The sequence below is a fragment of the Pygoscelis adeliae genome, unplaced genomic scaffold (assembly GCF_000699105.1).
Source record: "Pygoscelis adeliae isolate BGI_AS28 unplaced genomic scaffold, ASM69910v1 Scaffold17, whole genome shotgun sequence".
NCBI classification, from domain to species: Eukaryota; Metazoa; Chordata; class Aves; order Sphenisciformes; family Spheniscidae; genus Pygoscelis; species Pygoscelis adeliae.
In genome coordinates this window covers 25,491-53,048 of record NW_008825234.1, presented here as the reverse complement: position 1 = coordinate 53,048, position 27,558 = coordinate 25,491, and the positions used below count along the sequence as shown (strand labels likewise).

At 37.3% G+C, this 27,558-nt stretch overlaps 1 protein-coding gene across 1 annotated transcript in view; it reads left to right on the top strand.

Moving 5' to 3' along the window:
- SH3YL1 (SH3 and SYLF domain containing 1) overlaps positions 1–27,558 on the top strand; it is a 38,151-nt gene that overhangs the window by 257 nt on the left and 10,336 nt on the right. Inside the window, exons 2-9 of the mRNA XM_009329304.1 lie at positions 486–596; positions 1,613–1,726; positions 2,229–2,293; positions 5,488–5,600; positions 8,246–8,374; positions 10,319–10,463; positions 11,160–11,232; positions 11,963–12,019. Coding sequence (XP_009327579.1) covers positions 486–596; positions 1,613–1,726; positions 2,229–2,293; positions 5,488–5,600; positions 8,246–8,374; positions 10,319–10,463; positions 11,160–11,232; positions 11,963–12,019 — 807 coding nt within the window. The remainder of the gene's footprint in view (positions 1–485; positions 597–1,612; positions 1,727–2,228; positions 2,294–5,487; positions 5,601–8,245; positions 8,375–10,318; positions 10,464–11,159; positions 11,233–11,962; positions 12,020–27,558) is intronic.

Genomic DNA, 27,558 nt, shown 5'->3' with positions numbered 1-27,558 from the left:
CATGAGATTTGAACTAGCAGGCATTCACTGTAACTAGTAGATTAATTTAAAATAGATGAAGTATTTCTTTAAGTAGCAGGTAGTGAACTGCTGCTGCAGAGTATCAGCAGGTTTGAAAAGGTATTAGACAAATTCATATGCAACAAGCCCATAAATAAATAGTGACAGGAACAACTGAGGATGTATCTCCAACATCCTTGCTCTTATGAGTGTGGATTCTGAGGAATTACAAGGGGAACAGATTGCGGAACAGAACTGGGCTCGTGTGCTCTTCCTAAGTGGAGTCTTCTGTTACTACCATCAGAGACAAAATGTCGGTCTGATGCAGAAGGTCATTTCTTATATTTGCTGTTTCCTGGTTTGTTTGGTTTACTCTTAATTTGTAAAGAATCACTTTTCCCATACAAATTACACTGATTTATATTTATATGAGCTATCCTGAACTGATCATAGACATCATTTCTTATTTCTTTCATATTTTACAGTGAATAACCCTATACCTTCCAACTTGAAGTCAGAAGCTAAAAAGGCAGCTAAAATATTACGAGAATTCACAGAAATAACTTCCAGAAATGGACCTGATAAAATCATCCCTCGTGAGTAAATATTTTGATTCAGCTTAAACCTCCAGTGCTCCCCTGGTTTGAAATCCTGCTCTCTTTACCAATTCCCTCTGTTTTCACTGACCATAACTTAGGGAGGAATGAAGATCTAGGGTGCCATAACTTCTGTGAAAATATTTTGGAGGTAAAGGGGTTCAGTTTGCTGTATTCTAGGCAGACATTACTTACTGGGAGGGATCTTTTGCATGTTTACAACCACAGGGTATCTGCACAGGAAGGCTTCTCTCTGGGGTGGATGGACTGTCTCATGCTCACCCTGTGAATTTCTGTTCTTAAGGGAGGACCTGGAATAGCAGCTCCAGTTCTTGAATATTTGTGTTTATCAGAATTAGCTAGGTGAAAATAAGTTGAAGGAAAGAGATCAGGGTACATTTCTCCTTTGATACTGATTAAGCACTCTTATTTGCTGCTGTCCTCTTTATTTTTGCAATTGTTATTCTGTGTTTCTCCTAGTGTCTTCCTTCATCTGGTGTTGCTGGTTGTGGCTTTGAATTTATAACTATTATGTTCCAGAAGGCCTGTAATAAGACTTGCAGGATGATGACACTTTATTTGCCACAAACACTATCTAATGATATAAGCTGATTACGCTGCTGTGTGTTGCTGTGATTTAAATTCAGACTCCTCTCCTCCAAAAATCTGTAGAGACATGGATGTCAACTATTTACTGCTTCTTTATCTTGCTGAGGGTACTCACGCACAATGTTTGTGGCAATAAGCAAACTGGTTCTGTATGAGCTAACCGGCACAGGTGAAGCAGTTGTGGCAGCGTAGAGATCAGCGCAGGCTGATGTAACCTATGACTAGCTTTGTGGTTGACTATGGAGTGGAGGTGTAATTATCAGTTCAGCTTTACTGCGGTTTTCTTTAAGCTTTTGCTTCAATTATTTCACTCTTATGTGTTCAAAATTGCTAAATGTAGAGTTTGATTTTCCCTTCTCTTTGAACTACTCTTACAAGATCTTGAATAAATGATTTTGCTGTTTCAGCCCATGTAATAGCTAAAGCCAAAGGCCTTGCAGTTTTGTCTGTTATCAAAGCTGGATTTTTGGTGACTGCTCGAGGCGGAAGTGGAATTGTATTAGCTCGTCTTCCTAATGGAAGTAAGTGGATGTTTTCCTTTTCTACTTCATGGGAGAATTAGAAAGAAAAAAAAATTTTTTTTCTTCATTATTTCTTTTCATAGCATAAAACACGAGATGTGTAAGGAGTCAAGCCAGCAGGTGACAATGTTTGGTTCGGAAACTGTCTTCAAAATTTTGTGCCTACATTGGACCAGATTTAAATAATGCTTTCAGTATCTTTGTAGAAAAGTCTGAAATATAAAGGCCTATAGTTTAACGTTTATTAGAATAATGAATTATGTCCAGTCATGGGCAGCTGTATGATAAATGATTTGTAACAAAGATTTGTTTAAATGAGGGTTTGTATTTCTTGCATTCCTACCAGTGGGATAAACCAGTATAGTTATGTGATTGCATTCTGGTGGCTGTGAACATAGTTTTAAATAGAGAACTTGTTAGCATTTTTGAACTCTAATAATAAAATTAGTATTTCTTGTAACGTGTTAAAACTTCTGTAAATTTGTCTTGTTTTGCATGACAGCCTGGTCTGCTCCTTCTGCAATAGGAATTGCTGGCCTTGGTGGTGGATTTGAAATTGGAATTGAGGTATAATTTCACATTTGAAATAATTTGTTGGTAACTTTTTTTTGCAAGAAATTAAAATGCATTGACAAAGATCTAAATGCTGGTGAGATAGTAGAATCTATTTTTCTGTGTAAAAAAGCTATCATAAATCCATTTATACAAGACAAACAAAATGTGGGGTTTTGATCAGTCTAATTGCTTGGAGAGATTTAAAGGAAAAGAAGTGGCATAACAGCTATTTCCTTGATTTCTCACTTCTCGCAGACTGAATTTTTCCCTTCTGGAAAACTTCCAGTCAGTGTTCACATATAAGCCAATTGGAGTTAATTAAAAGTATCCTATACTTAATACTGTATCAAATGCTTTTTTTAAAGAGTACAAGGACTCTCATCTGGCAAGAAACAGTGAAAGGAATTGAAGGTGGAGTAAAATGGAGCCTTGCTAATGCTACTGTACTTCACACATTCCCCACTCAAACTTGTGATTACAGACTTCACCCTTCAGTTTGGGAGTACCAAAACTGACCGTGCCTCCTCTGAAGGAATGCTACAGAAAATGAGTCAGTTTCCAGTCTGCAGAAATGGTTGAGTGAGGGACTCTCAAAGTGTTCAGAGAAATCCTGTTGATCTGAGCCCTGACAGCTCGCTGCCTCTGCTTCCCACCTCTTCTTCCTCACAGCTCCTTCAGCCTTGTTTGTTTCCATATTTCCTCCTCTTTCCCACCCTAGCCTCCAGTCTTGTCCTCTTTTCTTTCTGTTTAGCTTCTGTTCTAACAATTCCCCAAAAAAATCAAAGTAACAGTATGCTGCCAACAAGATCTCTTGCTATGGGTATTCTGCTCTTCAGAAGAATACATGCGTAGCTGATCTGGGTGGTACGCAGCAGCCCCCAGTGGGTCTCCTACAACTAGCCAGCTATCCCTGTCCTGACAGCCAGTCAGCCAGCACTCACATAAGGAGCAACGGATCAATGTTTTATTGTATCCTCATTGTTCACTGTGTGATCTCAGGCATTATTACTGTGCACTTTTTAAAGGATGCTGTGAATACAAAATTACTAATTTTTTGTAAGGATTTTTCTTTGGTTTTCATGACTACAGAATCTGAATGCATTACAAAACATTGAGTTTGAGCCCTAGGGTTTGGGGTTTAACGTTTTTTTTGCTTTTATGACAATGAAACAGACTCTTCAGCTGCTTTGATTAATCTATGAAACTTTTTCTTTAATCATCTCCATCTGATATTTTAGATAATGTAACCATTTACTATTGATACTTAATCAAATAATTTCAATACAGAATCTATTTCCGAGAGGGTGTTTTTTCTGAGCAATATTGTGCCCTTCATTTGAAATTTTAGTCAGCTTACAAAATACTGTTTCCTTACTGGCATTATTATAACACAATCTTTCTTACTTCTTCTGGAGAAGAGATGCTGTTTGGAAATACCTAAGTGGCTTAGGAGCCCAGAGTCCAATTTCAGCATTCTTTTAGTCATAGATAAATTTAAACCTTGGAGAAATTGATTGAATTTTATTCCTGTAGGAGACATTATAGTTGACATAGTTGTAGTGGTACTTATGGGTGGTTTTAAACAACAAGAAGGAAATCACAGACTTCAGAAGTCATAGTATTTGCATGTTTTTCAGTGAAGCAACTTGGTACCTCAAGTTAAAGACTGATTTTAAAATTCATCTAAATGCTTTCCTTGAAGGTTTTCTCACTGTGGATTCATTTAGCTTTAGCTGTGGATTCATCCTCTTAATGGGTAAGAGGAGGTAGCAGCATCCTGAATGACATTCTCTCTCCATCCCTGGATGATTCAGAAACTACTCATGTCAGCCATCTTTTGTTTGGGATGGGGAGGAGGTTACCAGGGGGCTAATAACAAAGGCCTCTCTTACGCTGTGTGTAATACTTCTGGGCCAACCTTGTTTTGCAAATAATCTGGTATTTCCTTTTGTATTCCCTGCTGTCACTGTTTGGAATTTGGGGTAAGTTGGAAGTTTTTTTCTGAACCTGGCTTTCAGTCAAGTCCATCAGATGAAAGATCAGGCACAGTAGTCCTTGGGCACATCTGTTTAAAAAATAATCCATCACAGTAAGCTACAAAAGTGTAATCTACTCTGTTGAACAGGCTGGTACTGCTGCAGTATATTTTTTTTTAATACATGTAGTGTGTTTAGTGAGCTTTCAGGTAAGTTAGAGTGATCTTTATAGGATCATGCTTATGTTTGAAAGACTTTTTCCTTCTTTAAAATGCATCATAGTTTAGGAAAAGAGTTGTAGGAGACTTCTATTGGAATTTGTTAAATGAAAGAGAGTTACAGTTTTACAATACTGATGGCAATAGGCATCAACTTAAATAGTAGTAGAAATCATTTGATATGTGCATTTTGTTTCACTATCCAGGCAAATAAAGTCTTTTAAAAATAGTGATTTTCTTTCATTTTGCATTTGAATCTTTCAAAAATACTTTGTTAGCTCTCCAGTTATTTGGTTTAATAGTTTCTTGAAGAAATTGGCTACATCTCATATATTCAAGTCTTAAAAAAAAATATTAATTCATATATATACACACACTTAAATATTTATTAACCCCCTAATTTTCAATCAAGAAAATAAAATTTTGTCAATAATGGGAAAACCTGTATCTTTATTGTTGTTTATTCTTTGGACAGACAAATAAGTAATTTTTGTTTACTAAGTTCTGTCTTACTGTTACTAATTCAATTATGGAAGGATCAAAATTATTTTCTTAATTTGATCTCTCTTCACATCTGAAAATGCCTTCATAATTGTTTGCAGAAGGTGTAGAAAATTTGTTAATTAGGAAATTTTGAATTAAAATAGCATTTCTGTTACAGCTATTGTCTATCACATACTGACCATATCTGCACTTGAAAAAAATCAGTCAAATTTGTTTAAAAATGTAAGTGAAAGGACTTTTAGTTTCTAAATATCTTGCAGAAAAAGTATCAACTTTATTATGAAAACTGTTTCAAAAGAATCCTTTGCAAGAAAGAAAGTAATTCTCTGAGAGAACGAGAGGTTCTCTCTTGAAGTAAAATCCTGATAAATCTGGAGCTAGTTTTCATTTGGGATAGGGAATATCTTCAGTGCTCCCACCTGTTTTCCTGCAAAACATAAGATTCTTCTCCCATGCCCTTCTAACTTTCTTCTTAAAAAGTATAGTATTTTTATTTGATATTTTATAGGTTTCAGACTTAGTGATAATATTGAATCATGAAAGAGCAGTAGAAGCTTTTGCCAAAGGAGGGAATCTTACACTTGGAGGAAATCTTACTGTGGCAATCGGGCCTCTGGGGAGGTGAGTAAAATGCTTTCCTAATGTGGGGTAGACTTAAATATGGGGTAGAATTAAATATGGAAGGTAGTTTTTAAAGCTATACATAAACATTCACATGACTTTTTTTGATATACTACAAAACAACCTGTGCAACCTATATATTGACTGGACCATACCATTCTTGTAGTGTTATACCTTTTCAGTCACTTGTTGCTTTTTTTTTTTTCCTTTTTTTTTTCTTCCTGATAAAGGCATTTATTGGCAGAAGGAAAGTGTTCTGAGGCTTATTCTCTTTTTGCAGGAGACTGCTTGGCTAGGCTCAATAAAGAGCACAGGTACTACTGTGCCTGACTGAACTATTATTTTCATTGACCTATGGGCCTGTGCTTTCTGTTACCACAGATCTGCCTGACAGTAAATAAAAAATACACCAAATAATTACTTTTAAACCCTAAGTGGTTAAGCCAGCTTGCTTTGAAGGATGAGATGATATAATCACAGAATAATTTAATTTGGAAGGGACCTTAGGAGATCTCTAGTCCAATCTCCTGCTCAAAGCAAGGTCTGTTATGACTTCAGATCAGGTTGCTCAGGCCTTTATTCCAGTTGGGTCTTGAAAACCTCCAAAGATGGGGGCAGTGCAGGCTCTCTGGGCAATCTGCTCTGCTGCTCAGCTGCCCTCATTGTGAAAAGTTTTTCTTTATATCAAATCAAAACATTTTTTGGTTCAATTTATGTCCATAGCTTCTTGTCCTTCCACCATGCACTGCTATAAAGAGCCTGGCTTCATATTCTTGATAGCCTCTTCATAGATACTTGAAGGCTGCTGTTAGGTCTCCCTTAAGTCTTCTCTTCTCCAGGCTAACCAAGCCCAGTTGCCTCAGACTCTTCTCATGGGACATACGCCTCCTTACACCTTTGGTTTTATGTTTTTACTGACGTTTTGTCATCTTTTCTGAAAAAATAAAAGGATAAGATGATACCTGTTCCACAGATGAGATAGATCTATGGATCAGGGGAGGGCAGTGGATGTCATCTGCCTTGCAAGGTGTTCAGTACGCTGTCCTGCAACATCCCTGTGTCCAAGCTGCGATGTAGTGGCCTAGGTGTCGGGGTGGGGCACACTAGCGAATAGGTGAAAAACCAGATCATCAGGCTTGAATGATAGTGGTAAATGATTCATGTTGTACTCAGAGGCCAGGTTCCTGTGGAATTCCTCAGGAGACTCTTCAGGGACCTCTCCTGCTTGATATTTTTATCAGTGACCTGAAGGAGCAGATGTAAAATATGCTTTTCAAATTTGTGGATGACACCAAATCAAGGGGTGCAGCCAATACAGTTCAGAGTAGGGCTGCCATTCAGAGTGATGGACCTAGAGAGTGTAGAGGAAAGATTCAACAGGAAACCTCATGAAATTAAATGAGGACAAATGCTAAGTTCTGCACCCTTGGTTGGACGAACCTTCTGCAGTGATGTAGGCAGGGCCTGCCAGGCTGGGCAGCTGCCCTGTTGAGAACGTGCTGGGATCCTGGTAGACAGTAGGCTGAGTCAGCAGTGCATCCTGACAGCAAAGGCAGCGAACAGTGTAGGGAGCTGCATTAACAGAGCTGTAACCAGTAGATAAGGGAAGTGATTGTTCTCCTTTACTTGGCACTTCACAGACTGTGCCTAGAATATTGTGTCTGGTTTTGGCCCTGCAGTACAAGGAGAATGTTTATGAACTTGAGTGCATCCAGCAAAGGGCTACCAAGATGGCTGGGGACATGGAGCACATGAACTATGAGGCTGGGGGAGCTCGGCATATTTAGCCTGGAGGAGAGTTGACCCTGAGGTCTTCTAAGAGGCTACATTCCCAACAGGAGATTACTAAGAAGACAGACTCCAACTCTTTACTGAGGTGCATGGCATGATAGTGAGAGATGGTAGTCATAAATTGAAACAAGGAAGATTCTGACTGGATATGAGAAAAAAAAATTCAACATTAGTATAATCGAGCATTGACACAGGTTGCTCAGACTGTCTGTGGAATCTGTCTCCTTGGAAGTCTTCAAAAACTGGCTAGACAAAGTCCAGAGCAACCTGATCTCAATTTGATATTGTACCCACTTTGAGCAGGAGGTTGGACTGGCTCACTACCTGAGGTATCTTCAAATCTTCAAATATATCTTCAAATATTCTGTGGTCCTGTTTAGGACAAACATTGTAATCTTCCAGTTCTATTGAGGTCTGGTAAGTCCTTAATTGAAATATTTTGTGCTGTTTTGGGCCCCATAGAATCAAGGAAGATTTGGATATATTGGATAGAGTTCCAAGTCACCACAAACATAATCAGATTGTTTTAAAACATGATTAAAACATGGGCTAATCATTTTTGGACTGCTGAATGCAAGCGGTCATCTCAAATGGAGCATTCAGATGAACATTGGTCTGTGCTTCAGAGGAAACCTCACCAAACAAATTAATTACTTTGTAGTGGGTCCTGTCTGAAATAAGAACTGAAAACTGATTTCAAGTCTGACCCAGCTGAATATATTCAACAGAGTTTGTAAGAACAGAGAGAAGTGAAACTCTTGCTGGCTTTTGATAGGATTAAAATAAAAAGACAATTGCTGTTCACGTTGCAAAGCCATATTGAAGAATATCAACCAAAGCTTTCTTCCTTCTAGAAACTTAGAAGGGGATGTTGCCCTGAGAAGCTCTGCTGCTGTCTATACATACTGCAAATCTCGAGGACTGTTTGCAGGTGTATCTCTGGAAGGAACCTGTTTAATTGAAAGGAAAGAAACAAATCGCAAGTAAGTTCTCTTCAAATCTAGATGATTCAGTGAAGGCCTAGTGACAAAATGAACTAGGACACATTCAATTTGGAAAAAGAGTTTGTTGTGAGAACATACTGTGCTGAGTTTAGAGTTTCTTGTAGAGCAAGGATGTCTTCAATTTAGACATCATGCAATGGGTATTGAGAAGATGCTGAATGTTTAGAGATTATATATCTGTAGTGGGTTGACCTTGGCTAGCCATCAGATGCCACTCTCACTCCCCCTCCTCAACAGAACGGGGGGAGAAAAAATACGATGAAAAGCTCATGGGTCGAGATAAGGACAGGGAGATCGCTTACCAATTACTGTCAGGGGCAAAACAGACTCGGCTTGGGAAAATTAATTTAATTTATTGCCAGTTAATAAGAGGGTAGGATAATGAGAAATAAGAACAAATCTAAAAAACACCTTCCCCCAACCCCTCCCATCTTTACACACTCAACTTCACTCCCAACTTCTCTACCTCCTCCACCTGAGTGGTACAGGGGATGGGCATGGGGATTGTGGTCAGTTCATAAAGCTTTGTCTCTGCCACTCCTTCCTCCTCACTCTCCTCCCTCCTCCAGCGTGGGGTCCCTCTCATGGGAGACAGTCCTACACGAACTTCTTCAACGTGGGTCCTTCCCACAGGCTGCAGTTCTTTAAGAACTGCTCCAGCGTGGGTCCCTTCCACAGGGTGCAGTCCTTCAGGAACAGACTGCTCCAGTGTGGGTCTCCCACAGGGTCACAAGTCCTGCCAGCAAACCTGCTCCATTGTAGGCTTCTTTCCATGGGTCCTGCCAGGATCCTGCTCCAGTGTGGGCTCTCCACGGGGTCACAGCCTCCTTCAGGGCACCTCCACCTGCTCTAGTGTGGTGTCCTCCATGGGCTGCAGGTGGATATCTGCTCCACTGTTAACTTCCATGGGCTGCAGGGGGACAGCCTGCCTCACCATGGTCTTCACCACGGGCTGCAGGGGAATCTCTGCTTTGCCACCTGAAGCACCACCTCCTCCTCCTTCTTCACTGACTTTGGGTTCTGCAGAGTTGTTTCCCATATTCTCACTCACCTTTCCCAGTTGTTGTTGTGCAGCTTTTTTTACCCTTTCTTAAATATGGGCTCAGCTTTGGCCAGTGGTGGGTCTGTCTTGGAGCTGACTGGAACTAACTCTCTCTGACATTGGATAGCTTCTGGCATCTTCTCACAGAAGCCACCCCTGCGGCGCCACCCCTTACCAAAACCTCGCCATGTAAAAACAGTACAATATTGTAGAAGATAGCTATTGAGGTATTTACTTCATAATGAGAAATATTCTTTTAGACCACTTGAAAACAAAAAAATCTGGTTTAGAGCATCACTGAATTTGAGAAAATACACAACTTATGAAATGCTGCTTCCTTTGTGCAGCCTATTAAGCTTAAAATCCAAGGAACCACTGAGTGTCTTGCACTTGCATGTTCTGTGTTTATGAAAACTTTGATTCTGCTAATATCAGCAAAGACTAATGCTGATTTTAATGACAGCACGTCGGTAACTTTCAGCTATCTCCATTCATAGAATTGAGGTTCCAGTGCTTCCATTAAGGAGTTTTACTACATCATTAAGGAATCTATTACAATGTTTTGCAAACGTGGTGTATGTTTCTTCAGCTTGCTGTGTGATTGGCTTTCAAATGGTCTAGCTGATGCATTCTGCATGACCAGGAACAAAATATTACTGGTGAAGAACATTTTGAAATAAGGTGGTAGGTAGGTATTCAAATTTGCTGCAATTAGTTTTCGTTCAAAATTTACAGCATTGAACTAGTTCTGTCATTTCTCAATAGATGATCAGTAGGAGAAATGTGGGGCTGGGGAGAAGGGACATTTGCACAAGATGGATTCATCTAGACATTGAAATGTAATGGTGATCAAATACCTGGCATCTTTTCTTTTTTATAAGGTTTTATGGACAGGATATTCGGGCTAGTGCCATCTTGCTTGGTGATGTGCCTTTTCCTGCTCAAGCAGAAGATCTTTATGAAACTCTAGCATCCTTCACTGAAGTATATGAAAATGAAGAGCAAAAAAATAATCCAGGAAAAGCTGTAAGGGAACAAAGAAGGGTTTGGATATCTGTTTTTCACATAGGCTTTTTCTGTTCCTGAACTGTTTCTAGTCAGCGGTGACGTTGGTGTTGATGTTGATGTTCATATGGCATTCTTAAGTTCTCTGTTGGATGCTTAAACGTGTAACGCATTGCAGATACTGCGCGTGAGTAACACATTCGTTCAGGTATTGCCCTGGTAGGCTCTTCTGGACAAGAATGTTGCTGGTTTTGCTCTGCGTCCTCCAGAATAACAAAATATAACCTTGTTCTTATAATAGTGCATAATCAAATCTGAGGGGATGATTAGAAAAGTTTGTTCACCTATTCCTAATCAAGTTAATCTGTAAATAGTGAGCATACCAGGTTTGATGTGGATACTCTTCATTTTTCTACTTTTTCTGTCTTCCATTCAAACAATCACATTTGCAATACAATACTGAGAACTGTAGAAGATGTTTTCTTGTTGATGTTACTGATAGACAATCATTTACTTTCATCTTTGTTAAATCCATGTTGAATTACTTTACAGTCATGTGTATGTCACTGGTTCTTTAGGGTACTTCTTGAGTTCATACAATTTCAGTGGAGAAAGAGTGATTTTTTTTTCAGTGTAACTTGACATACCTCTAGGCTCTGAAGTTACAATCCACTTCCAGGTATGATGCAATTTTTTTAAAAAATTTGTGCATTTCAGGTAAATGACCCACCTGCTAGACCTCTGTCAAGACCAGAGCCACCTAAACCCACTGTTAGGCCAACACCACCAGGTTAGAAAACATTTTGGTAATGATTAATTTATTCTCTATATAAAATTAGAGCATTAAAGCTAATGAATGTTATACAATTATTATCGTAGTAGCTGTCTCTATAAAAATATTTTGTTAATACTCTTCCTTGGGCAGATGCTGAAAGCATGTTGGGATAGTGCCATGAGCGATAAAGGGTAAAGGTTTTGTTTGTTTGTTTGTTTTATATTAACAAACCTTTTCTTTCTGACAGAGTTGCTATAGAAGTAGTGTTTGTATAGTTACAGAAGCATGTAATAGTTCAAAGGAAGCATTCATGTTTATTGGATACGTAGAAGCCCCACGGTACAACAAAACTTCTTAGTAAAAAGAACAGTCCTACTAGAAACTGCTAGTCCTACTTGTAGAAACTTCTGGTTTCTAGAAAAACTAAAATTTCTCTTTTAGGTTGTCATTATCTTTTAATAGGTCTTACAGTAGAGCAGAGGAGGCAGAGTTTTAGCTCCATAACAGTTTGTCTACCAAAGTGCTCTCATTGAAAGTGAGGCTTTACTGTGCAGCTCCTGTTGTTAACTTGATTTCTTTCTGGACAAAGATATAAGGCAAAGTCCTTATTTCTTTCTTCTGTACTGCTCCTTGGATAACTGCAATCATTTTATAACTATTGAACATGTATCAGAGAAGCAGTATATAAAATATAACAATATATGTTAGTATATCATGTAACTTGCTACTTAATTTTCTCTTTCAGCTAAAAAGAATACAAACAAGCTTTATCCTGAACTTCCAAATGATTATGCCTCTGTGGGTAAGTACTAAGCTTACACATACTTTATTAATGCAGTGTGGAATCCGAGAAGTCCTAAAAGTACTTTGGAAGACATCTAACAATATTTGGCCATACGTTTTTTTCTTTATTGTCCATGTGTTAAAATGAGATTCAGGTGTTGGATGCTCTCCTGAAAATATTTCATGTGAAAAATGTGAATCTTATTCCCTGGCTTTACATTCCAACAACGATGTTCTTTTTCTGAACGTCAAAAGTTCTTTTGCTTTATTCAGTGAGTTTGAAAAATGCACTGAAAGTAGTAAAACTGTTTTACGTTACATTTTACTAATTGAAGTGAAAAAGAAAGCTGATATAACAAGCTTGTGCCCCAAGTCCTTACGCAAGATACTATAACTCCTGTTTTAATTAAAAAGTGCTTCCATAGGTCCTATCTGATTATGCTGGCATAAACACAGATTTCCATTGCAGTTATACTCCTTGAGGTTTTTGTATTGAGTTGAGATAACTCTGCATTATACTAAAAAGAACTACTTGTTTGTTGTTCTATTCTGATTCCCTTAAGCTTAAAGCAGTCTCAGCTCTAATGGGAGAATCTTACTCTGTAGTATTTGCAATGTAACTCTTGAACTGTGGGGCCCATCATCTGGAAACTTGTGATCTGTTAGGAAAAACTTTATTATCAAGAGGTTATGTTCATTTGGCTGCTATGGTGTTCTCTCCCACCAGGAGTCTCATCTTTCACAGGTAAAAGACTGTTAGCTGTTTCAAAGTCAGTGAAATAAATTATTTCTCCCATGAAATATATTGTCCATTTGATAAATGTTTTAGTGGTCTCTGCTAGGATCAAAACCAAGACCAAGGCATTCTATATTACACATATATATGTGCATATGTATGCACATTTTCACATATTGTGTGCACCACTTGAAAATAAAATGAAACAAAAGATCTCTTTTTTGCTTTTGAAAATGGAACTAAAATAAAGTTTGATAGTACATCACAGTAAAAAGTCTATTTCAGGCAGAGTACTCTGATTTAACACAGTATTTAAATTCTGTTGTCTGAAGGCCAAAATCATGATTGTATTTTTCATTTCTTGGTTCATGTAAGTAGAGGTTTTCACTAAAAATTAAGATAAATTATATGTGTCATTGTCTTTACATTCTCCTTCATATCTTCTCTCCACACATACTGTTGGGGAGGGGGTGTCGAAGGGACCAACAAGCTGAGCTGTTGATGTGACTTCTGCAAATCAGAGACTTCCTGAGAGTCAAAATTTGCTATTGTGCTGTAGGACTTGTACCAGGAAAAGAATTATGACTCTAGTGAACTGTACTCAGCAGCTGTCATCCAAAAAGAAAGAAAAATTGGTCGTCTGGTCATTAAAACTAAACTTTCCCAGTCTTAAAAAAAAAAAAATCCTGACCAACTGAGAAGAGGTTTCTAAAGCAATAGAAAAAAACATGCACGCATTTGCTATATTAAAGGGAGTGTTCTTCCATTCAGGTGCAAGTGACAAGGTAGAAATCTTCCAGAGACATCTGTTGATGGTTTTCAAGATTCTTTGAGGTCAAAATGTAGACTCAATCAGTCTACTACTGAAGATTCCTAACAGTTTCTAGAAATACACAAGCTTATCTTTGAAGAGGGCAAGAGGCAGTAGGATGTTGTGTAAATTACACTTTCTGAAAGAAATGTTGTCTCATGGTAAATTTTTGTTTACCTTACAAGCTTGGCATGGTATATTTTGTCTTCTGTTGCAGGCTATATCTCCGTAGGTAACAGTTCAAATGCTCTCTGAATCCACAGAAGTACTGTATGTTTCTAAAGGCTAAAGAATTATTCTTGTCACAGGGAAAAACCAAGGTTGAAGTCAGTTCCCCTGAGTGCCTCAATACCGTAGCACACATGCATGTTGATGGGAGGCTGGAAAAGAGTTGCAGTCCCTTTCACATCAGTAACAAAGGGTGTGTTAATGCTGGGTGATGGAATAGAAGGAGCCTTAAGGCCATACCTCCTGTCAATAATCTCTTCCTGCCTGTTTATAGTCCAGGTGATTTCAGCAGAGCTGCCTAGCAGCTATAGCTCGTACTAGCCAATCTTTATTGCAGGATTAGTTGCTGCAACGGATGTTCTACAGTGATCTGAAAAAAATGTTCAACCTTTTTTGCATCTTTCTAGTTTTTAAAAAAAAGTTATTAGCTAACTTATAGAAGAGTGCATGAAACTAATCTTTAGAAAGCTACATTTTAGGTATAATGGTTGGTGCAGAGGTAGGGTTTGATATTGAGCAACAAGCTTGTCTGAGTTGCCAGTAGTAAGGACTTGCTTTTGGGCAGGGAGGGGGGAGGTTGGCATTGTGTTATGAGGTTTTGGTTTTGCAACAGTTACAAAAGTAGTATAAAGGTTGAAACATTAATTCTTCTCATTAGGTGGAAAAAGAGCTAGACTTGTGGATGAAACATTTTTAATTATTTTATGTAGAGCTGAATTTTCTAGATAGGTAATGTAATATAACCTGTTTCAAATGCAAGAAGAGTGTTAAATGAAAAACATGTTTTTCTAAACTGATAATGTGATACCTGAACTCAGATGCACATAGATTGTTTTCATATAACTGAATAATACTTAAGGTAATGCATTTAGTTGTAAAATGAGGTTCAGTAATGCTTTAAAATGTTTCCAGAAACTTGGAAATACCACAAATGTTATTTTTTAAAAAAATAATAATTTGCGGAGACCTTTTACAATTCTGGAAAAAAACCCACCTCATAGCTGATATTGTAATTCAGTGAAGTATGAAGTTTCTACAGTAGTAGAGATTTTTCTGGAGACAGTTCAGATAAAGAAATTAGATTTGCTTATGAGTATGAAAGTTCATGCCTTACTAGAATTAGAGATTTGCAGCTTCATTTTTCTACTTGTCCCCTCTATGTTGTACAATCTAATAAAAGGGCAGACTGCTCCTTCCAAGCTTTGTTGCCACAATCTAGCTGTACTTTATCTGGATAGAAGGTTTCGTACAGAGTTCTGTACGACATCCGTAATATAAATGACCTGTGGTTCTTTAGTGGACTACTTGGGCATTGTAGGCTGAGGAGAAGTTTATTTTATTAGGACAATTTTTTAGATCATTAGGTTGTTGATAGTTTGTCACACTAGAATATCTAATCCTAGGTATTAGTTTTTTATTGGTGTTGTGATTTCTAGTTATTTCTATTTGGGGTTCTGCGATGGAGGAGCAAGTAACCAAAACTGTAGATAAATGGTTACTTGACTTACCTGTCTATCCTCCTAACAGGTTGCTGAATACTGCACAATTCTGAAAATGTTGCAGTGATGTCGTTTCCCAACTGAACTGGTAGCAGCAGGAGTAGCTATCTGCTAGTAGAAGCAGGAGCTGGGATAAAGTGAACATTGGTGAGAACTGTCATTAACAGACAATTAGTTCAGAATCAGAAGTCAGATTTTTTTTTCTTTTTCTTCACTTTTTCTTCAGTTCAGCTAATCAGAAAAGGACTGGTTCACGTGTTTGGAAAAGAATCACTTAAAATTGCCAAGACACTGAAACAGTCAGGAAACAGACTTGAGGCCGGAATGGGAATGAAAACACAAAAAATGTTTTCCTTCCAAACACTCTTCTTTCACTGTTCATTCACAGTTATCAAAAATCATCATGGGCTTGAGTTCTCTGGCCTTGAAAATGTATACTAGCTTAGTGTTTCATTCTGTCTCTGCTCAGTAATATGTTCCCTTTCAGGAATGTTTATGAACAAGAGTGTGGGTCTGTGTCTACAATACTGTAAGACAAAATGCTCATTGTAAACACAGAAGCACTTCTCTTTATAACAGTATAAGTATTTTGTCATAATTAGGAGAAAGTAATGATGGTCTTCGCATCTTTTAAGCAGTCATATGATTTGCTTAAGAAACTCAGAAGAATTTGTGCCTAAGTGTTCAAGGGGTTTTTGAGATTTCTCTGAGCTGGCTTTCTTACCTTCCACAAGTACTTGAACTATATATTTTTAAATTTAATTTTATCTTGGGGAAAATGTGTGCCCTATTCTCTTGATTTTCAAACGGAATAAATTATCTATCTGCAGACATTGAACCCTTAAGACTATTGTGCTTAAAATCATCATACCCAAACTTGATTACAGTAGAACTTTGAAAAAAATCAAAATAAGAATTGTAACTAGTTTTTTCAGCAGAAACTTTTCACTTTGAAAATAATATGAAAATATTAACAGATAGTTACTGCCCCATGAGGCATACATTTGTATTCTTACATTCTGAAAGAAGTGCTATATCAAGCACTTGATGAAGACGCGGAGGCAGATGAGAAATTTGTCACCATTTTTAAGAAGCTAAAAAAAACCTCCTTCCTTCAATGATGGTTTGAGTGATTTGTCAACCTCATTATTAAAAATTCATGCCTTCCATATGAATTTGTCTGCAGCTTTTAGACAGTGATGTTTGTTGTGGCTTTCTTCACTATATTAGAGAAGCCTTTCCTAGCCAGAGAGTTTTTTTGTTCCCCTCTTGTTCCCTTTGAGACACTTGTGCTGTAATCAAATCACCTTTTGATCTTCCTTGATCTTTCCTTTGATTACTAAACAGATTGAGCTCTTTGTCATAAGTCATTTTCTCTTTCCTCTCAGATTTTAAATAGTGCTACAAATAGCAAATTCTGAGATGTGAGCTCACTGAGATCAATAAGATTTGGGCTCCTAAAAGCCATAATGAATTTGGACTAAACTCCAGTCCTTACTTTTTTAATTATTTATTTATTTTAACCTTCTTACATATTGCTACTCTATGTTAAAACGGTTGAGACAATATCAACCCTTTCTGATCAGGTGGTACCATGAGATTGTGGTAAACTCAGTTTGTGTTAACTAAATCCCTCTCGGAGATTCTGCTTTTCATGGTTACAGTTCTCCAGGAATCAGGTCTGGCCCAATTTTCTATAATTTCGGAGGTGATCTCAATGTTTCTTTCAGTGATCTATGAATGCCAGATGGTTCAGTAGATCTATGAAAATCTGTTCGCTGTGAGAATTCCAAGCCAGATTTTCATGCCTCCTGAAATGTATTTTGTCAAGGAAACTTGAGGGTCTGTATATGAATTTCTTTTTGTTAGTACATTACGGGTTTTTCTGCGGCAAGTTAAAAACATACGTGTTAACTAAGCCAACGCAATTATATGGACTAAGAATTCATAGACTGCTTCTGAGGTAAAAAGCTTTAAAAAAAAAAAAATCTGTTTTGCAGCTCTCTGAGGGCAATAGCATAATTTTTACTTGTGACTTCACCTCCTGTTTCATTATTTTACTTGCATGCCTGTTCTGCAGTTCAGTTTCCATGTGACTTATGATCTTGTTATTTTTAGAGCTACTACCCTGTAGGACAGTATTGATCAAATTCAGGGAAAAGACAAAATATAACCTGGAACATGGACACCATTCTAGCTGTCTCTGCATTAATTAGTACCTCCAATTATGTGTACTGCTGAGCTTGTTTAAACACAGTGTAGTGAAACAATGGAATTTTCAGTTAGAGCTGCTGAAAGAGAACATCACTCTATGTGCTTGCAACTTTAAAATAGGCTTGTTTTGCTAAATGTGTGTTGAAGCAATCACTTTATTTTTCTGGTATGCTTCTCTTAACTTAGTTTTAACACAACTAGTACTATTTTGGAACAACTCAAATTTAACTGGAAACGTAACATACAGCTATTTATATCACCTCTGCAGTTCCACATTTAGAAATACCCACTGACAAAAAAACTCTGACAACTACACTATAAGAGAAATGTAAGTGTGCCCAAATCTCCTCTTGATAAGCGACTTTTGACTTGGGCATTTTTATTGTAATTAAGACTAAACACCACAATAGTAAAGTAAAAGTATTTCATCAGTTTTGGAGCCAATAAAATTCAGGTATCTCTGTGGTCTCAGACTTAACTTTTTCCCAGTGTAATAATCTGAATTTTTGCTTTTCCCATGTTGTCAGAAAGCATATGCAATGCTTTGTCAATATTGCAATTTTTGCAGTATTGCAATTTTTGCTTCTTTCTGTCTGTTCTGGATCAAGATGATTTAAAATGGTGTCATCATTCTGCAGATTCATTTGCCAACTTGAATTGTAGTAAAAATGAATCAAAAGCTTTTAATTTTTAATTAAGATTATAAATTTGTTTTTGTACCATGCTATGTGCATAGACCTGGAAGGGAGAAGGAATCCAAAACCTGTTGTTTTTAAGGATGGAGGAAGACACCATGGTTCACAATGAGGAGAAAAATGCATTTTGCTTTTGAACTGGAAATGAAATCATCCATGGAAACATGATTTATTTCTGTCACTGAGACTGGATGATATTTCAAAAAAGTTGCCCCTGAGTCATTTTCATAGGCATTAGACTGTACACTTTTAAAAGTCTATTTATTAATGGGGGTATGAGAACTCGGAGGTAAATAGAATAATCTGTTCCATCTGATGGAGTGCTGATAAAGGAAGCCGTTCTTTCAGTTCAATTTCCCGTATTTTCCTGTGATATTTCTGTGCTGTTACTCCTTGTAGATAAGGAAGTTAACTGGTTAATGTTGTCCCATTGTGTGTCTTCTTGGGGAAGTGGAGTAGACATTTTTTACGGTGAATAAAAGATACTGATTTCAATAATTAACTGAAAACTGGATAAAATAATTAAAATAAACTCAGATAAAATCAGATATGTGCATATTCCTTTAGGTGCTGTGGATGTGTGCTGTGTATTTGGAACTGGGGAAAAAAGCCACTTTTCATTCTTCAGTTCATGAATTACTCCTTTTGCAAGAAAGGCAGAGATTTGCTGTAGGATCAAGTAGAACTATTTCACATAAGCAAGAACCCTCATCAAGCTGTGCAGTAATCTGTTCCTTCTATACAATAATTTGAGGAGGAATGCTAGCAGATTATAAACGGTAAAATCAATACGACAGTTCAGTGTGACTAATAGAAACTTGTTTTAGAAAATTTTTACAAAGTGAGATACGTGATGTATCTATCAATCCTTCATGACATTGTCTACCAATTTAGTAAACATGAAGACTTTTAACACCCTCGAAAGTAACTAAAGTACCTTTTTTGTTTGGTTGGGTTTAAGAGCTTGGTCTATTTTTGTGTTTTTCGTGGCAAGGCTTGTGACATGTTTATATTTAGTTACCAGAAAAATAAAACATCCATCTGGTGGTCCCCCACAGTATTAATTTTCTTGCTATTATGAGCTCTTTCTTAATACTAACCAAACCCAGGAAATCCCAGGAAATTATTTTTGAGACTATTTTTATCCCTGATTCACTTTTACTAGGATCGTACTATAACTATTGTGAATGTAGTAAGTCAGATAATCAAGCTGCTTATGGCTTATGTTGTGGCAAGCTGAAAGGAAAATATGTAGCATGCAGGAGTTCAGTGGTCATGCTGAAACAAATAACTTACTGCATATAATCAGCTAACTCAAAATACAACAAGGCACAGAGAGATTGAGGTCAGACGTGCTAGGATGAAATTGGGGTCTTTCTGATGTGTGCATGCATTGGCAGAGAGCTGTTATGCTAAATATGAACCAGATATACTGGCATGGGGAACAATATTTTTTCTTGGCATTTTTTAATGGCTCGGAATAAAAATTAGGAAATTAGAGCTAACTCATCGGAAAATCTCAGTGCAATCTACACTTATTTTTTAAGTGTAAAGCACCATTAAGGTGATAATACTGATTCACAGCAGTTAAAATGTGAAATTGTTCATGTGAACATACAAATGTTAAATGGTATAGGTTTAAGTCTTTTGTCTGAGGCCCTTGTAAAGCATGCAGCTTAATGTTTTAGCATATTTATGAAATATATGCTTAAAAAGTTGTTTCAAAGCTGTGTACTGTATTAGATAGTACTTTCTTTCTGTATTGTTCAAGTAGTAGGACAAAGGCAAGTTTAAATTGCTTTCCTATCTATTTCTCTAGAAAGCCTTTGGGAGTATGGGAGCTTCTGCTTCATTAATACTAATAGAAGCCAAACAGTACTTTTAAGTACCTCAAGGAAGTGATAGATATACAGGATTCCTATCCAGACGGCGGCAAAATGCCCTGTGCTTGATTGATTTGAGATGAAAGCTAACGCTGATCTAAGACATGGAGATCATTTTGCAGTAATGGTAGGGTGAAGCTTTACAGATCCATCTTGACAGCAGGGACAAGAAACTTCACTACATCTGAAAACTGCATGTTTGAGAACATCCTGTCTTCCATGCAGTCCCCACCACTCCTCTTATTTCTGCTGAGAGGCAGGAAGGAGATGGGAGGAAATGCTGCATATCTGGTCCTGGAAGGATACTGAACATCTACTTTATAGTAAGTGCTAAGGGAAGACTCTGATAATACTTTCCTTTCTTTGGAAATTAATTAGTTTTTACCCTGATGGAACAACCACTTTAAATATATTTTTCGATGACCAGTAAAATTAAGTTCCATGGTTCCCCCAAAAGTGACATGTTCTCTGTCATGGAGGGACCTGGGGTCCTGCATCTACCTTGACTGTGCTAGTTCAGTGTTACATCGTGCAGATCAGCCAGCTGGATATTGCTGATGAACCAAGAAGGTCATTCCCATTTTGTGGAAAAACTGTCGGTTCCTGAATAAGAAATAGGAGGCCTCACGGAAATAAATCAATAAGGCAAACACTAATATAAACTAAATTAGTATGACAAATAACTGTTCTTCAAGTGGTATAATAATGCTTCTTACTTTTACAAAAAGATAGTTTCAAGAAACTTCTTTCTTGTTGATGGGGAGGTCTGGCAAGGATTTAATTGAGGCTTCTCTGGTTATATTCCATTGGGTTTCTCTTTCTCATTAACAATTTTATTGCCATATTAGGCAACCTTCACATACTCTTCTTCCAGTTGTTTGTTTCTTTAAGAAGCTCAACTGGAAACAACCTCTACTGTTGTGAAAAGGAAGTAAGGTAGTATTAATTTGTGCATACACTGTGAGACTTGTACCCCTCTTCCCCCTTTCCTCTCAGGTGCACGTTTGTGTTCTTAGCAGATCCTTTGCTATTTAGCAAGGAAGGAGTCAAAAGAAGAGAAAAAATAAGAAAATAGAAAACTCTTCTGTAAGGAAAAATAGAAAGGAAAATCTTGCTCTGAGACGCAATTTCATGTATTGGTCACTGCCGTAAGGTTCAGACTGTCTCTTCCCTACTCATTCCACCAGCTCTGCCATTTGTCAACTACTGCAGAAGGATGAGGAAGAATACGAGATTAGTGGTGCAGCTGGGTATAAGGCAGCAGAGAATGTTTGGAGGTACTGTTGGGGGAAAAATCTGCCTTCATGTTTGTTGCATATTGGACAAATTTGAGTTAGTGGCTGAATCCCATCTGCAAGCCAGAATTTCCTCATACTTGATCTAAGGGATTTTTTTTTCACAAATGTAGTTACCATAAGCTTTTTCTTTTGAAGGAGCATCTACACATCCAATATTTCACTTGACCTAAAAGCATACGTAGCATTGCATCATGTTCATAAAAGTATGAGGAATACTGTCAACACTGTTCTTAAATTTTAAGTGAAAATTGCAGAAGTGTTTGCTGTTTCATTTCATGAACTTTATAATAACTGTGTACTTTTTGGACAGGCTGATGTAATGAGTATTCAGCAAAGGTTGGCTGTGCTAGCCTGAGAAGCATAATGTGAGCACAGGTTGGGTGATGGGGGCAGTCCAAGATGCTTCATCCTCATGAGGGTGGATGGTGCGAGCTGCAGAGTTTGCACTGATCAGTTTAGGCTCTAGTTCATGGGTCTGTGCTGTTTCTAGCTCTTACTGAAGTTGTTTTGTGATGAAGTAGGGGTATCTACCTTTCTCCTACCAGTTTACACTGTGATCAAATGATACAGGATTGTGCCATGGGATACTGTAAGCAGAAGTACAATTGCTTGGGTCACCATTTGGCAGAGGAAGGGAACATCTGTTGAATACCTTTTGAAGTTATAAGCTCATGTAGCCCATGGTATAGGTAGAGTTAATAATGGCTGTACTGGTGGTAGAGTAACATAACAACAATGAGAATAAGTAATTGTGGCAAGAACAAATCCTAGCGTGAATTTCAACAGCCCTGAGCCCCTTAACCCAAGTAAAGTTAACAAGTTTTCTATATGTTGCAGATGTTCACATAATATAAATATGTTATCATGAAAGTGGTGGACTTGTATTAAAATACTTAGGAGATACCAGCTTTTTTTTACAGAAAGCAGTCTCTGAATCTTTCTTTCTTAATGACTTGAAACTTTTTTCTGCTTTTCATCTAAATTTATTCTTAGCAAGATTAAATCAGTTTTGTCTCATGCTTTCCTGTTCTTTAGCTAAAATACTTTTCTGTCTTATTCCTTTGTCCAGTAGCAGTAACATCTTTCGTCTGAGTTTTATTCTGTGAAGCTCATTTTCGTTTCCCCTTGAAAACAGGCTTTCTGTTCCTGGTCATCCTGTTCCTCATCCAGTTTTAAAACATTGGCGATGAGGATTGTCAACACTACTTCAAATAAGGCCTTGTACAATAATATTATTTTGTATGTTTCCATATGAGATACCTCTTTGTCTCATATAATTTTATTATTTTTAACCATTTTTTATAGCCAGTGCAGAGAAGTTTTTCTCCATGCAAGGCTGAAAAAAATTTTCAATCAGTATTTCACAAAACATTACCCTAGAAGCTGGCAGAAACTCTATAGAATTAAGTTGGGTTTACTAATTTGGTTTGGGGGGGGTTCTTTGCTTGTTTGTGGGGGTTTTTTGGGGGGTGAGGGGTTTGAGGCTGTAGGTTGTTTTCCAGACTGGGGTAAAAGCTAAGCCTTATATCAAGTGAACTAGCTCATGTGCCAATAACACATTAGCAGAACTATTGAATCTGACAGTACAGAGATTTGAGAAGCAAAATGCAGAGACAGTGTGCTCAGGTTGAGATGTTAGCTCAGTATGTGTAGAGGAAACATGGAAAAGCTTGTATAATGTATATATAATAAAAGATTTTCAAATCATTCCTAAATCATCAGTTTGACCTGAATAAAACAGTGCTCAGTTCTTGTTACTGTACTGTGCTTTTCAGAATATGAAGGTTATGCTTAGCATTGCATCTCAGCTTTTGTAGTATGATTTCAGCACTGCAAAAATCAGTTTGGGGGCTGCTGCCTGGGGACAGGCTGGGCATCAGTCGGTTGGTGGTGAGCAATTGTTTTTCATTTGCATCACTTGTCATTGCATGACTGGTGCATTAATGTAGTCTTGAACATAATAAAGCCCTTGACATTGATATAGTTTATTTGACCATTTCAGTTTGAATGAAAATTTAAATGTTTTTTTGAAAAGGCAGAAAAATTGAAAAAGTAATCAGCGAAAGTACTGTTACAGAATTGACTCTTGCAAGCAGGAGGTGGGTTTTTTTATATCCTAAATATGAAATACATCCACAGATGCTTGACAAAAAAGGCACTTCTTTAATGCAAAAGCTGAGTGTGCCGAAACAAAGATAGAAAGCATTCCATCAGCAGATGAAGATGATGAGCCAGCATGTTCCCTAGTAGGCCAGAAACTCAAAAACAGTGAAATATGTTTCATACTGAATGAGCTTAATTTGCACAGTAACTTAAACTTTAAATATAGTCAGGTCTGTTTCAACCACCAATGAAACCATCAGTTTTGTTTGCTAGACGTGACACTGTTCAGTAGTGACACAAGTTGGTGACATGGAAGCTGCTTTGAAATGGTCCATTTCCAGCTTATGTGGAAGAGGTCAAAAATACTTGAACCTTTTTCTGGGTTTTGTGAGTCTGTTATAAAAGTCTGTATAATACCTCCATTCCATGCATACAGATTTGCAGCTGATGATGAATTTCTTATCTGTTGAGGCTCTGGAGCAAAATTGAGGGTAGCGTACCTTGTTCGGAACGTCTGTGGCTAACTTTGCTTTGTGCTGTCTTTAACAACAAATATTAAACATGGAATAGTTTTTTCCAGCCACCATTTCTTTGTTAATGGAGAACATAGTTATTAAGTTATTCTGGAAATCAACTGGAGGGCTTTGTAACACTGGAAACCTGAACAAAGTACCTACTTGAAGTAATACATAACGTCTAGCTCTGCAACTAATTTAGAAAATAGGGTTTGCAGAGGCAGTTCCCATGGAAGTGGAAGATGGCTTAACATTTGGTTTTGCACTCCTTTCCAGGACTGGTGTGTACCTTTAGTACTGAGAGGTATTAAAGAGTGTAGTTCCTGCAATGATACAGGCCTTCCTTGATATATAAAAAAGATGGCAGCAGACTTTTTAGCAGGGCCTGTTGTGACAGGACAAGGGGCAATGGCTTTAAACTAAAGGGAGGTTTTTTTAGATTAGATATAAGGAAGAAATTTTTTACGCTGAGGGTGGTGAGGCACTGGCACAGGTTGCCCAGAGAGGTGGTGGATGCCCCATCCCTGGAAACATTCAAGGTCAGGTTGGACGGGGCTCTGAGCAACCTGGTCTAGTTGAAGATGTCCCTGCCCATGGCAGGGGGGTTGGACTAGATGACCTTTAGAGGTCCCTTCCAACACAAACTATTCTATGATTCTATTATATTATCCAAGGTACCTCAAACGTTTTGAAATTGCCTTAAATCTATAGCTGCTATAACGAAACAGACATCAGGTCTTCTGGGTATAGGACGCTTCTTTGCCTGTAAGTGATTGTAGAATAGAGCAAAGCAACTGGTGCCTGCCCTTTCTCTTCAGAGAAGGTTTGTGTAACCAATAGCACAAATAGGCATTTGTGTGGGCATTTAAAGGGTACTGTTTTACTGCAGTGTCAGTGAAGCTCAGTTACCCCAAAAAAGTCCATCCTCATTTTCTTAGTTATGAAGAAGGAATTGTTTTCAGATTTCAGTGTTGAATTTAAATACTTTGAGAATCTTAAGAAGCTTTTTTTCAGAAAGTAGAGAAAGACAAGTGGTTTTGTTTACTTACCCAAAACAAGCTATAGTTAGTGGCAAAACAACAGCTAAAGCAAGAGATTATTTGTTCTGAGGGTGATTTGCTGAATATCGTGTCTCCTGACCTTTGATCAGATGAGCATTATTGGAGATTAATTGGATCAATGGTGGCATATGACATACTTCAAGTATCTGTACAGAAAGATTTATGCTTATATCTGATTATAGCAGATTAGTACCTGTAGATATAAAATGTCAAATCTACTGTGCATATTTAGGCCTTCCCAAACATCTGTTCAGTGAGATCTGAGGTGGTTGTTTTGTGTATGCTGAGAGTTTTCTGAGGTGAGTCTACATTTAAAAAACAAAATAAAAAAGGCCATTAAGGAAATTAGTAGTTTAACGGGGATAGGACATTTGAGATTTCACTTGCAAGATTGAACAAACACTTGGTTTGTAATTTGTCCAGAAACAACTAAAATTAAATATTTAAGTAGGTATATGTCTGTTCTGCTCTAGAATCTGAGATAAAACCCTTTCTTCTTAGGTTGAAGGCTGAGAGGTGTAATCTAAGAATATGGAAGATGAAGCACATTAGGTTGAAAAAAGGAACTGATCTGTATACTGGTGTGATTCAAGAACTGAAATTATTGTCATGATTTCTAGTATACAGTTGGGCTACTATTTTTCTTTCTGAATGAGAGTTGCATGGAGACTCTTTTTTCCTAAGCAGGCATTAGCATATGTAATATTTTGTTGCCGTACAGGACCTGAAAAGTTAATTTCTTCGGAGAGCCCCAGTGTGTAACATACTACAATATGCTTCTGCTTTACTGCCTTTGCTTTACCCTCCACCGGCTGATGTTTCGTCTTGAGAGAAGAATGCCATGACATCTTTTAGTTTACTACCCTCTTTTTCTCTGTGCAATAACTCATATGGCACTTCCTTTCCTCCCATCTCTTACTTTCCTTACTTCACCTCAATCTTAAGTCTTTAAACACAGACCAGTTGTCGCTTTCCAAAGATGCTGCTGTTTTAGGCCTATCACCAGGCATAGTGAATGAGAACTGAGAACAGATGTTGCCCAATAAGTGCCCAGTAAGCGAATCTTAACATTATAAGGTATTTTGTTTCTGCTTATCATGACATTGTAATTTAGGTAATTCAGTAATCTGACTTAACTTTTGTACAACCCGGATGTGAACATGAACTCAACATCGCCTCTGTGGGTCTGAGCCCCAGCTTTGAGCCAAAGTTCACATTACCTAAACAAAATTTGTTAGGAACTGCTTATGAATAGTAAAGCCTCAGAATTTAGTTACCATCAAAGCATGGACTATTAGTTGCATTAAACTTCTACATCTGTAAAACATTACGAAGTGTAAGTATCCGGTGAACTACACCTAATGAGGTCTTAATCTCCAAAATGCCAATTTTCCAAAAGTCACATGGAACAAGATACTATATCTGTCATGGTTTTATTATTGCATGTGCTCATAAAGTCGATATTTTGAGGCAATGTTGTTTCAATATTTTATAACATCACTGGAAATATTTTTTCTTTCTCTACATTCTAGCAGGTAAATGAGCCAGTCCTTTTTAATAAAGGAATTATATAATATATGCAAGAGGTTTTTAAATTTGAGGAAATATTCAAACTGGTAGTCACATCAATTGCAAGCCATATATTTTCTATATCAATAAGAGAATACTGTTTTCTGTTGCAATTTTCATCATTTTGATTGCTTTCTAAACTCTTGAGTGGAAAAATCAGTTGTAACAGGATTTTTTTGTTGTATGTGCATGTAGCTAGTAATAAACATACAATTATGTACTTCTGTAGCCTTATTTCCTTACATGCTAGAGTATCTTTTTCAGTGTTTTCAGAAGTATTCTGTGCATTTTTGACTATTATCATAACATAAATGAAATAGTTTCCATTGTTTTGTTTCTAAGGAGGCAAGTTTAGGTGCATACATGCATGCTTTCAAACAACTAAACTATTTCTAAGATTGTCTTTCAGAATATCATCGAAGTGTGTCTGCAATTGTTTCTTTGTTCTAACTCACTCACTAGAGTGTGACTCATTAGAATTATTGATCTAATATTATATGATCAAAACCACTGTTATTTCACATATCTTGAATTTAAAACTAGTATTCATTCTTGTTTTAAAACTCTTACTTAAAAGCAATTACAAAATGTAGTAGTGATGTAAGGCATGAGATACTTAAAATCAGAGGACTGAACAGCTTGCAGGAAATTGGCATGTACGAATAATTAGTGGTTTCCTCAAAAATCCAGCACTAAACCTTACATCTTTCTTCCACACAGTCCCTGTAGGTTCCCTTCCAATGCTTCTTTGACTATCCCTGACACAATTCACCTAAGAAATCAAATCTCTGTAGGGCATAACTTTATGTTCATAAGTTATTTTCACAGCTGTTGTTTAACATAATAGTTCAGAAGTAGAAGTAAAATATAATGGAAACCAAGAGGGTAAGTTTAGATGTAGTAAAAGGTAGATACTCCCCAGTATGACTTATCATATATAATCAAG